The sequence below is a fragment of the Coffea eugenioides genome, chromosome 1, assembly GCF_003713205.1.
Source record: "Coffea eugenioides isolate CCC68of chromosome 1, Ceug_1.0, whole genome shotgun sequence".
Lineage (NCBI taxonomy): Eukaryota > Viridiplantae > Streptophyta > Magnoliopsida > Gentianales > Rubiaceae > Coffea > Coffea eugenioides.
The window spans coordinates 22,735,236-22,748,232 of NC_040035.1; the positions used below are offsets into that span (position 1 = coordinate 22,735,236).

Below are 12,997 nucleotides of genomic sequence, written 5' to 3' on the forward strand. Positions count from 1 at the left end.
TCTAAATTTCCAAGTTTAGTTTTCTTTGCTTCTTAAGCTACTAACTAATTCTTTATTTATGACTCTTGAACTATAAAGCAACCTTTGCCAGTATTTTTGTAAAATAACATGGTTACTAATTTAGGCAATCTCTCTACATGGAAACAATATCTTAAATACAGAATTAATAGGTGCAACCGTGCAAGTACCGTAAGACATGAAAAACTATATCAAGTAAAAACCAATCTTAACTTAACCAAATAATTTATCTAAAACTAATGGCTGTTCTTTTGCTTTTAGTCTGGTCAACAAAAAATGGAAAAAATTTTCGCGATCAAAGTTTACTGCTAATGCCATATGCAAAAATTATGTGGTCAGTAATTGGCCTATAATTCCTAACAAAGTTTACACTGTAAGTGCAACATCAGTAAAACGTATGTCAGGTTCACCTGAAGGAGGCTTGAACTGGGGTGCACCAATCTCAAACATGCTGCAAAGTGGAGAAAAACTTTGTTAATTTGTTCCTGTGAGTTTCATAGCCAACGTCCAACATCATAATTCTCACTGTTTTTCTTTACAAAATAAAATTGAAAGGCAAAATAAACACCTCGCTGATTCTAATTAAATTACCTCAATAAGTTACTCTCTGAAAGTTGACTTTAGTAGAATGCAGAAGCCATATAGTTTACGGGCTTATGGAATACTACTTGTATATAAAGAGCAAAATTTATCTCAAACGTATTACTTACGTTTTACTCATAACTTCCGATGAAGTAATACGTTTTAGGGTTAAATGAAGAAAATTCCCATGAACTATTACACTAGTTGCACTTTATACTCTAAACTATTTTAATAGGCACTTTACACCTTTAATCAACTAGAAAATAATAAGAAAATTAAATCCATCCAAATAATTGATGAAATGATCAATTTATCCTCCATTAAAAACTTATAAGTGACAATAATACTTTTTTGATAGAAAAAATTGTCACTTTAAATGGATTAATTTTCACTTCATAATAAAATTCTAATTAAAAACATATAACGATAAAATATATGATCAATTTGAATGACAATTAAAACAAAAGAAGTAGGAAAAAAAGAAGAAAGGGAATAAATTCAATTCAAGAATCTCAACAACCCTATTTTAATATATATTCCAAGTTAGCCTAGGTAAGAAAAGATTGTTATCAAGGAAAAGTCAATAATTTAGGTGTTTTTTTTAAACTTCTAAATCCAATGTTTCTGTTACTAATATGTAGGTTTTAATTTCGGTTCAGTATTGAATCTTTGTTGTAATTATTGTGCTAAATTCATATGAAATTTTTTGGGTTCTACTCCAATTTATTCTTGTGAAGATTTCAAGTGAAATTTTGTTGATTATATGAAGTTTTGGCATTATTATACGTTGAAAAAAAGTATGAGATTTTAAAAATTGTAACAATAATTACTCAATATTTCCATATTTTGCCTCCATTTTGGCTCAAATAGTCTTAATTCTTATTCAAAGCGAAGCAGTATATTCTTTTTTATGTGTTAAAATTAGACTTTTTGTTATAACGTAAAAATTAGTCTATTTAGGGTAGTAATCTTTCCCACCAAAGTGCTATTTTTGCCACTTAAGTTTTTAATGGAGATAAATTGGTCATTTTATCAATAACTAGGATGAAATTAATTTTTGTGTTATTTTTTAGTTGATCAAAGGTGTAAAGTGCCTATTAAAATATTTTAGGGTATAAAGTGCAACTAGTATAATAATTTTTTTTTTTTTCGACACAGGGGTGCAACTAGTATAATAGATGGTCAGGGTTTTCTACATTTAATCCCACTTTTTATGCCACTAAATTATATCATGTACAAATACGTGACATAGAAAATAGAAAACTAATCAAAAGTCTACTCTGCGTAGCAGTCACATCACCGGTCAATGTGTTCAATTGAAACTTATTTTTTGTAATAAAATGAAAGCAAGAAATTCACATCACTGAGACCACCATATAGATATAATGCGATCCTTCCCCTGCCTCCTCCGTGTAGCAAGCCATTAGTCATGGAGCAATTTAACCACCTTTTCCCTCTTGGACTTGTTTTGCTATGTTTTCTTTCAGCTTCCTCAGCCATGTCTGCGACCACTATTACCACTGATCAATCATCTCTTCTTACTTTGAGAGCTCACATCATAGAACCTCACCCAATCTTGGCAAAAAACTGGTCTGCTGGCTCTTTTGTGTGTGAGTGGATTGGAGTCACTTGTGGCTCTCGTCATCGGCGAGTGACTGCTTTGAATATTTCAAACATGGGTCTCACGGCATCATCCCTCCTCAGCTTGGAAATCTATCATTTCTGGTTTATCTTAACATGAGCATGAACAGCTTACACGGTGAACTGCCGCATGAATTTGTTCATTTGCGCCGGTTAAAAGTACTTGATTTGGGCGTCAACAATCTTAAGGGAGAATTGCCTCTGTGGATTGGTTCATTTTCTCAACTTCGATACTTCTCTCTTACGAACAATAGTTTCACTGGTCTTATCCCATCCTCCATCTCTAACATGTCGAACTTAGCAACTTCACGTCTTTCATACAACCCTCTTCAAGGAAACATTCCCCCTGGAATTTTCAACATTTCCTCACTGAAAAGGATTGCCCTTCTACGTAATGGCCTATCTGGATCTCTTTCAAGTGATATGTGTTTCCATCTTCCGCGACTAAGTTTCCTTCTTCTGTCACACAACAAGTTAAGTGGTCCATTACCATCAATTACTTTAGCTCAATGTTCAGAACTTCAGGCGCTGGGTTTGGCATACAACGAATTTAGAGGGCCTATACCGAAAGAAATTGGGGACCTGAAGAAGCTTAAGTGGCTATATTTGGATTACAACTATTTAGTAGGTAAGATCCTAATTAATGCTTCTGATTATAATTAGACAAAACAAAGGTAGATCATTTATTCTGGTCTTAAGTTTGAGCAGTTTCAGATGCAGAAATTGATTTGTTATGACTAAAAAACAACACTTTTCTCACAGAATTAGTAACTGTTACCTTTTTGTGTACCAACTGAAAGGAAAAATTAGTAGAAACTTTTTGAGCCAGAAATTTCAGAATTTTCCTTCACAGGCTTACAGCTATGAAGATAAGGGATATATGCAGTATGTAAGAATGTGGTCCTCATGGACTAGTTAAAGGACAAAAAACATTTTTTTGGTCTTAAGAATCTATGTAGCTAAATTGCGAGAAAGGTCTTGAAGAACAATTAGAGTTTGGGAAAGTATTTTCGTTAAAATATGTTTTTGATTGGGAAAGCAACTCATTTCAAATCTATGGTTTGCTCGAGAAGGTATTGCATGGTCAAAATATAATGCTACATGGAGTACCAATACCAATTGCATGCATCCCTCCAAATAAGTAAGATGGCTGCTTCGTCTATAGTACTCACCAGATAAAGAAAATTTACATGACTTGGGGAGATGTAAGTGACTTTGGTGCACTATGTGACACTGCCGTGACATATTTTGACCATCTAATAATCTTCCGGTTGTTGTGCCAAACTTTCCCTTTGGTTCATCATTTTTCTCATTTGTATTCGTTCTAAAATTAGAAATGAAAAGTTCTATAGGTTGATTCATATGTATGCTCAATATAATTTTGACAGGTTTGATACCACGAGAGATTGGCAACTTATACTTTTTCTAAGTACTCAACTTAGACATCAATAGCTTAACTGGTCCTGTACCAACAGAGATCTTCAACCTCTCAAGATTAATTAGCTTGTCATTTTATGGAATTCAACTTTCTGGCAACCTTCCATCAACATTCGGTTATGGACTTCCCAATTTGGAAGCACTTTACGTCAACAATAATTCCTTTTTTGGAGCTTTACCTAACTCAATTTCAAATTGTTCTAAACTTCGTATTGCTGAACTTTCTCTCAACAAATTCATGGGGTCAAATTCCATCTTCCCTGGGGGACCTCAGGCTCCTTGAACTGCTGAATCTCGGCTTTAACTACTTCACTAGTGACTCCTCATCGGCAGAGTTGAGCTTCATCACCTCATTGACGAATTGCAAGAGTTTGACTCGATTGGCTTTGAGTAACAATCCAATAAATGGGATGCTTCCATATTCAATTGGTAATCTTTCAACTTCCCTTCAGTTATTAGAAGCAAGGGATTGTAAAATCAAGGGAACCATTCCAGATGGAATTGGAAACTTGAGCAGTTTGATTATCTTGAGCCTAACCAACAACGAGTTAAGTGGGCATTTGCCGGCTAGGATAAAAGATCTGCAAAAGCTTCAAGAAATGGATCTTGGTAACAACAAACTAAGCAAAGTCTCACTACATTTTCTTTGTGCTCTCCACAGACTGGGTGCAGTAAATCTAGGAGAAAATAAAATTCTGGGCTCAATTCCAAAGTGCTTGGGAAATCTTACTTCCCTAAGGTATCTTAACCTTAGTTACAATAGACTAACTTCCACCCCACCTGTAGAAATATGGAACCTAAAGGATCTCGTGGGGCTTGACCTTTACTCAAACTTGCTAAGTGGATCTCTGCCTGATGAGATTAAGAATATGAGGATGGCAAGCTGGATAGATTTGTCGATCAATCAGTTCTCAGGTGGCATTCCCAACACATTGGGAGAAATGCAGAACTTGAAATTTCTTTTTTTACAAAACAACAGATTGCAAGGATCAATCCCGGAGTCTATTGGTAAGATGTTAAGCTTGGATACATTGGACCCATCACATAACTTTCTTTCTGGATCAATTCCAATGTCAATGGAGAACCTTCAGTGTCTTACCTATCTCAATGTCTCTTTTAACAATTTAAGTGGTGAAATCCCTTCCAAGGGGCCTTTTGCAAACTTCACTGTTGAATCCTTCACTTCAAATGGAGCACTCTGTGGTGTTCAAAGGTTTCATGTGCCCCCCTGCCCAAGTATTTCAGCTCACAGATTGAGAACTAAAAAGGTGCATCGAATGATGTATATCTTACTAGGGGTAATTCTAACAGTGGGGGCCTTATCCTTTGGATATGTTTACCTAAGATACCGAAGGAAAGATGAGCTTTCTAGTAGAGCAAATTTACCCTTAGTTGCAATGCCAGAAAGAATTTCATATTTTGAGCTTCTAAAAGCAGCTAATGGGTACAATGAAAGCAATTTGTTGGGGACTGGAAGCTTTGGATCTGTTTATAGAGGGGTTCTTGAAGATGGAAGGGTTGTGGCCGTAAAAGTTTTTAATTTACAAATTCAAGGAGAATTCAAGAGTTTTGATGTAGAATGTGAAGTATTGCGTAATTTTCGTCATCGAAACCTCACAAAAGTCATCAGCAGTTGCTCTAACCCTGAGTTTAAGGCATTAGTGCTTTAGTTCATGCCAAATGGGAGTCTTGAGAAGTGGTTGTATTCCCACAACTATTTTCTGGATCTAATTCAAAGATTGGACATATTGATTGATGTGGCAAGTGCATTGCATTATCTCCATTGTGAATATGGAACTACGATAATTCACTGCGATTTGAAGCCAAGTAATGTCTTACTAGATCAAGATATAGTTGCCCATCTAAGTGATGTTGGCCTTACTAAGTTGTTGGGCGAGGAGAACAGCATTACGTACACCAGAACACTAGCTACACTTGGCTATCTTGCACCAGGTGAAAGTTTTTCTTAGACACCTTATAAATTACAATCTCCTCAATAGTTATCTGGCAAATTCCTAAGATTAAACATGTGAATAAATTTAAGAATAAATGATGAATAGATATTTTCTTGCAGAGTATTGATTGGAAGGATTAGTATCGACAAAATGTGATATTTATAGTTTTGGAAACATGATGATGGAAGTTTTCACAAGAACAAATCCCAGCAGTGAAATGTTTGGTGAAAACTTGAGCCTGAGGAGCTGGGTTACTGATGCTATACCTGATAAATTAGCTTGTATTATAGATGCTAATTTGCTAAAGCAAAGTGAAGAGTACTTTCTTGAAAAGCTCAACTGCATATCTCAAATCATGAAAGTGGCTCTGGATTGCACTAGTGATTCTCCAAGGGACAGAAGCAACATACAAGATGTTCTTGTTGTACTGAAAAAATATAGCTTCAATACAGTCCCCAGTATTCAAGGACTTAAAGGTGCGTGTTCTCTCTGAAACTTATAGATTGTAAGCTTCTACTTAATTATCTAATTGGGTAACAGTTTCGTTGTGTTGTTGTATCTGGCAGGGCTTGGAAGAATCCCAGCCAGAACTAGTTATGTCCTTTTATCAGTAGAGCTGTTAAGTCAATCGAGTAGCTCGAAAGCTCGTTAGAGCTCGACTCGTTAAGGTTCGAGCTCGGCTCGTTAATTTTGGTTAACGAGTCGAGCTCGAGCTCGAAACATGCTCGTTTAGTTAACGAGCCGAGTAAGCTCGGCTCGTTTGATACTCGAGTAGCTCGTTAGAGCTCGTTAATGAAGGGCATATTTGTCATTTTAGAAATCAAAATTATAAAAATTAAAAATTATAGGTTTTTATTAAGATTAATTTGCACGAGCTCGAGCTCGAGCTCGTGAAACTCGACTCGTTTGTGATAAACGAGTCAAGCTCGAGCTCGAGTTCGAGCCACATGTACATTTAACGAGCCGAGTTCGAACACATTTTAAAACTCGTTTTCCTAACGAGCTCGAGTAGAGCTCGGCTCGAATTAAACTCGAGTCGAGCTCGGCAGCCAAATACTCGGCTCGACTCGGCTCGATTAACAGCTCTAGTCACTTGGTGTTCTGTTTGTGTGGATCAAGCTTCAAAATTTTGGACCAATCTTTTTGTGTTTTCCGAACTTTTTATATCATCACCAGAACAATCGTGAGGGTTTTTGGATTTTTGTTGAAATTTGGAGATGACTTTAGTAAGTTACGATGTTCTTGAAGTATCTATCCTTTGAAACGACAAAAAGTAATTAAAATCTTAAAAGTGTATTTCAGGAGTTTGTATAAAATTTTATCATAACTTACTTTAGAATTTTTATAAAAATTTTTGCATATTTAATAGTTTTTAGTAGGTGGTTGTAAAACTCCTTCACTCTCACACCCTTCCCCAGCCGCCACCACCCCGTCTTCCTTTCTCCTCCCTCCTTCACTCACCTTCCCCGCTGCTTGCCTCTCCCCTCATCCCCCCTTCACCCTACCACATCCCTTCCCTTTTCTCCTCTCTCTTTCCCAGCCACCATTACCACCTCAACCATTCCCTTCTCCTCCCTCCCTCTCCCACCTTTCCCTCTGCCCCTCTCCTCCCTATTTCCCCCTTCACCCGCCAGTGCCACCCATCTTCCCCTCTCTCCTCTCTCTCCCTCAACTGCCACCCCTTCCCTCCCCTTCTTTTTTCTCCTTTCTCACTCCTACTCTTCCTCCCTCTTCTCATTTTCCCTTATCGGGCGAGGGAGGGGGGGTGGAGGTCATGGCAAAGGGAAGGGAGGAAGAAGAATGAAAGGGAGGGAAATAGAGGAACAGGGGAGGAAGGAAAAAGGGAGAGACATAAGAGGAGGGAGAGGGTGGCATGTGGAGGAAGAGAGGGGAATGGGAGGAGGGAGAGTGGCAGTGGTGGCAATGATGGTTAGGGATGTGGCAGTGGTGGCAGTTGTAGGGAACGGTGGCAGTGGAATGGTGTGAATGTGTGTGTGTGCGCATTTTTCTTTATTAGAATTTTCCTAAAACTTATGGGTGTCCTATAGCTAAAGTTGGAAAAAAACTTTATTTAAAACAAACAAACAAAAAAATAGGGGTCCCAAACAAACCCATGATTAATGGGAAAAACAGCCATTGGAAGTGGACACAAGTATAAAACGTCTAGTTTACTTTACTTTACTCGTCGGATAAAGCTCTTCCTTTGTCGATAAGGAGAAACAAAATCACCGGAATTGGCCTAATGACCAGGGAAGGCTCGTAGCATTTTTCTTCTTGTCAAGTTTAAAGTTCCAATTTTCGGTCGGGCAGTTGAGAGTGAAAAAGATATGGGGAAGGGTGGGAGGTAAAAAAAGCAGAAACGACATAAAGAAATTGATGCGAGACGCTACAGGACAAATGTTAGCCATCAACAATAATCGTTTGCCAATCAGATTGGACCTCAAGTTTTCTTCTAGTAAATAGCTAGTTAAAGTGGGCCCTCAAGAGCTGCCCAAGTCTCCGTTTACTTGTTAAGCAGGAATATTTAGTTTCAATGAAGAATTGCATACTCGATACACGGTTGAAAGACCACAATTCAAAATCTTTACTCATATGTTTTTGTCAAGGAGGATGCTGGTCTTAAACTCCCTATAAATGATAATTGCATTGCATCCAGCATTAAGGTACTCAATCTCTGAGACAAGTAAAACCAAACGTGGAAGCAATGGATTTCCGTTGCATGGCAGCAATCAAGCGAAACCATTTTGGTGCACATCCCATTCATTTCAGCACGTCCAAATCAAAGTTGGTAAATCAAGTACCTTTCTGGAGTTGGTTATTGTCAATGTTGTTGAAGGCACGATTCTTTTCTATTGCATCATCTACTTCTACCAGGTGTTCATGAAGTCGCTGTAATGACAATAATATAGTGGCTGAGATGAAACAACAAGAGACTGTAGAAGTCATAGTTGTTTTCTTGCCATGACTATTCTTGGTCTCCCATTTGTGTAAACCTGAAAAAGAAAATGGCAAACCAAAACTGAACAAGGGGACATGATTACATTACCTAACCGTTGTTAAAACGAACCACAGGCAATAATTTGTAAGTTTTCAATTCAACCCAGAAACTGGTACATCTACAGAAATGACATTTGGTGGTAGAGGGAAAAAGTGAAAGAATGAGATTTTCATTCTGAAATGCAAAAAAAGTAATATATGATTGCAACAGTCTAAAATCAATACAATGTAAGCACAGCCAAAAAGAACTATAAAAAGAGGTCTTTTTGCATATAGCAATTATCATTAGTACTTAAACTTTGGAGAATTGTTGATATTATAATTAGTCCTTTTTCTTGTTTATTATTATTATTATTATTATTATTATTATTATTATTTGTAAGCAGAAGGTTTTGAATCAAAAATCTCTTACTTACAATCACTTTTACTGTACCACCCAAACCCAACCCTCCCCACCATTATCATTAGTACTTGTTAAGCCTTTATTATGAAATCTTCAATCAATCATTGGACTAAATATAGCATAATAATAAATAGAAAATTTTTTTTTGCACATATTAAATGTTCAATTTGTAGAGCAAATTTTTCCTCATAAGGCGCATGGCATGAACAAATCTTTCAACGATTTGGTTAACATGATAATTCCTTGATTTAGTCTGTATGTGATACTGATAGGGCATAAATTATAGGATATATAAATACGTATATGGTCAATTAATTATGCTCTTCATGCTCAAATTGAGTGGAAAACTGCCTAACTTCGGTGTATGTTGGTTTTTGTAGAAAAGAAGCATGATTAAGGAGATGTTAAGGTGAAATGCAACAAAAATAAAAAAGATGGAAAATTTGAAGGAACTTTGGCATCGGAGTTGGCGCCGAAGATATCACCGGAGTTTGTTTGACCAAGTGATGAAAATAGGAAATGGGGCAGGGACGGTCCTCAGATGAAAATAGGAAATGGTGCAGTTCACGACTAAGATTTGGCCAAAAAAAATTTGTACGGTCCAGATTTCATCTTATATCTCGATGTTAACAACATGTGTGAGACCTACAAAATTTTGTTCCAAAATTTATTGAAAGTAAGTTACACCATATGCAAATAAAGTTACGCGCTGTGCAAAATGCAAATAACTGCCACTTGCAACCATTCCTGTCCGTGGTCCATGAAAATAAGTCCGGTGCCAGAGTTAGCGCTAAAGTTCATCAAGTCTGCATGCATGCTCATTTTTTTTCATATCTAAGAAACCTGTTCCTTTTCGGATTTAACTGAAACTTTTAAAAACTATAAATAGGAGATAGTTAGGATATTTTAAGGTTAGAAAAACACATTAGGCTAGCATTAGTTTTTCACAAACAAATCATTCTTAGAAGATCAAGAACGGGATCAAGGCATGAAATAAAAAAGAGTTCAAGATGGAGATAGTAGCAGGGAAAATTGGGAAGCTTTCTCTACTTTTATCTTCATAATTGTATTTACTCTTTGAATTCTTGGATTTATCAATGATTATGTTGAACTAATTCCATTCTAGGGGTAGGGTCTTGTGAAGGAGATTTGATTATTTACCCTAGTTAAATTCTTAACTTTTGTCTTGGTTTAATTATATGTTTGTGCTTGACCACCATAAACATGCTTTTAGGATTTGTATTGAATTAAAAAGGGATATACAACAGTACAAACTAATTACGAGAGTAGGTTATGATTTGTATGACGTAATTAAATCACCTAAAATCTTAAAAGGTATTATCTCAAGAGAGATGTGAGATTTAGTCAGGCATAATTTAGATGCATCGAAAGATAATCTAAATTACCTTTGCATGATAAGTTCTTGGTTTGTTAAAACAATAACTGGAAAAATAACTCAAACATTGGATCAAAAATCTAAAGCTCTAATCTTTTGCCTATTGTTTTCTTACCACTACTTTATTTGATTTGATCATTACTTTATTTCTTAGTTTGAAATTACAACCCCTTTGAATTTAAATTTCTCCATTTGTTAGAATAATTAAAGTAGAATATTGATTCGTCCCTGTGGATTCGATCCCTAGAATACTCTAGGTGAATTATTACTACGATCAACCCTGTGCGCTTGCAGGAATTTGCCGATCAAGTTTTTGGCGCTATTGATGGGAATGATGCTTATTTTTTTCACTTTAGTTATTTTATTTTATTGATCTTATAATGGCGGATTGGAATTTGACTCGAAAATTGGAAAGACTACGAGAGAGTTGAAAAAGCAAATAAGTTGCGAAAATGAGCTTTACAACAATCTTCATTTGGATTCCATATTGCCTTGGAAATAGCTGAATCTAATCAAACTTTGATCTAATCGAATCGAGTCTCAACTTGGTTTTACGGAGCTCGAACTCGAGCTCGAACTCAACGAGCTCAAAATGTAAAGCTTAAGTTCGAGCTCGAGTTTAAAAAAAAAAAATTATTTTTATTTTTAAAAAATGAGTAAAAAAATAATTTTTCTTAACAAATAATAGAATATTAAGGATATATATGTAATTTTACTATTAAAATAATATATATATATATATATATAATCGAGCCATCTTGAGAGCTAATGAGCTGAATATCTTTAAACTCAAGTTTGAACTCAAGTTCAGCTTAGTCAACTCGAGCTCGACTCAAGCTCGAGTCGAGCTCAAACTCGAGCTGGTTGCGATCGGCTCGCGAGCAGTTCAATTCATTTGCAACCCTAGCTGAATCAAGTAGTTCAGGCGAGTCTGAAATGATAGATGAGAACAGGAGCAATGGCAATAACCAACAGCAGGTAGTACAACCTCCTGCACAACTTCATTTGAGGGACATCCAATGCCCCATTATTGCGGCTTCTTCTCATTGCATTTGATTAAGTGATAAGGTTAGGAACAATGAGTTGAAGACCAAGCATTTTAACATGCTTTAATCTTTTAATGGTCTAGCTAGTGAAGATCCTCTCTCATTCATTCGTGAATTTTATTCCATCGTTCAAACTTTTCTTTTGAATAGGGTTTCAGAGGATGATCTAAGGATGAGGTGCTTCCTTTATTGTCTAAAGGATCGTGTGAAGTCTTGACTTCTTAATTTACCTGAAGGATCTTTAAGAACATAAGAAGATGTGTACAATATCTTCATGACTAAGTACTACTCATCTCAAAAGACCATTGATTTGAGAAACAAAATCTGTACTTTTCTCAGATGGAAGGAGAGCCAATTCATGAAGCATGGGAGCAATTCAAGTTACTACTCCTCTCAATGTCCCTACCACCAATAGTCTTTGGCATTGCAAGTGCAATGTTTCTATGATGGGTTAATACTAACAACCCAGAATATGGTGGATATAGCAGCTAGAACTTACTATGGGGATAAGACTCCGGAGTATTGGGTAGGCTTTTACGAGTTGTTATCTAGCAACTCGCGGCAAAAGCTATCCAAGGCAAGAGAGTAGGAGTCCATGAAGTCAGTGTTACAAAAGATTTGGGTTCATAGGTTGTTGAGTTGAGTAATGCAACAAATACAACTACTTCTAAATTGGAAAGCTCAACCTCAGGAATCATGTTCATGTTGTCACATGTATAGGCATACTGCTGTAGGTTGCTATAATAGAGAGCCTACCTCGCTTCAATGGTCCATCGCTTAGATGCTCTATGTGCATTTGTTGTGTAATTCTTCTTTTGCACATTGCTTAGATGCTCTATGTGCATGTTCATAGTTTTTTTTTCTATGTTCTTTACCTGCTTCCTGGATGGGAAATAAGTAGTATAGTTAATTGTTTTATCATTGGCAAATTTATTTAAAATTTTGTTCATCAATAATAGGAACAAAATGTACCATGCAATATGGGCTCTGCATGAAACAAATAGCTTCGACTTATATGTGCATGTATATGTATTCGTTGAGAAAACGAAAATAATAGTTATTAGATTAAAGCTAGGTGGCTTTCTGGTTTTAGTTATATCTATGTATTTCATTTTTAACACTAAATTATTTTTAGCAGGTTCTGTATTGTGTTCATCCTCTTGTTCTTATTAAGCTTGTTGATTTGCACAGGTAATGCACTTTATTTTATTCTATTTTTATTCAGTTGCGTTCTTAGTTGTATCTACTGATAATTGTTTAACGTTTTCCTTTACTTTAAACATTTATGTAGTACATAAGTTGCTGATTCTTATCATTGTGATTTTCCTTTCATTATTATTCTTCTGTGTTTGTTTGTATTTATATACTATTTTGTCCTTTGTGGTTATCATATACTTATTTTTTGCTTTGTCTTTGTTTTTTATGTGATATGACTATAATTGGTTTATCTCAACAAATTTATTTTTAAATTAATCATCTTTTGTGCTTGATTATAATTACATACTTTGCTTGTCTTATTTTT

The 12,997-nt window shown here is 35.9% G+C and overlaps 2 protein-coding genes and 1 non-coding gene across 3 annotated transcripts; 2 read left to right on the forward strand and 1 right to left on the reverse strand.

The window, feature by feature from the left end:
* The first annotated feature begins 2,337 nt into the window (after positions 1–2,337).
* Positions 2,338–2,904, forward strand: LOC113769121 (probable LRR receptor-like serine/threonine-protein kinase At4g36180). Its single transcript, XM_027313598.1, has one exon. It carries the CDS (start codon positions 2,338–2,340, stop codon positions 2,902–2,904), a length of 567 nt encoding a protein of 188 aa, XP_027169399.1.
* Positions 2,905–3,797: 893 nt separating this feature from the next.
* On the forward strand, positions 3,798–5,348 carry LOC113769127 (receptor kinase-like protein Xa21). The gene has a single exon (XM_027313603.1). It carries the CDS (start codon positions 3,798–3,800, stop codon positions 5,346–5,348), a length of 1,551 nt encoding a protein of 516 aa, XP_027169404.1.
* Positions 5,349–11,782: 6,434 nt separating this feature from the next.
* Positions 11,783–11,889, reverse strand: LOC113752777. The gene has a single exon (XR_003464907.1). It is a non-coding gene; the product is annotated as a small nucleolar RNA R71 (small nucleolar RNA).
* Positions 11,890–12,997: the final 1,108 nt, after the last annotated feature.

Excerpts from the sequence above, each read along its gene's own strand:
- LOC113769121 (XM_027313598.1), top strand. The coding sequence starts at position 2,338 with ATGAGCATGAACAGCTTACACGGTGAACTGCCGCATGAATTTGTTCAT.
- LOC113769127 (XM_027313603.1), top strand. The coding sequence starts at position 3,798 with ATGGACTTCCCAATTTGGAAGCACTTTACGTCAACAATAATTCCTTTT.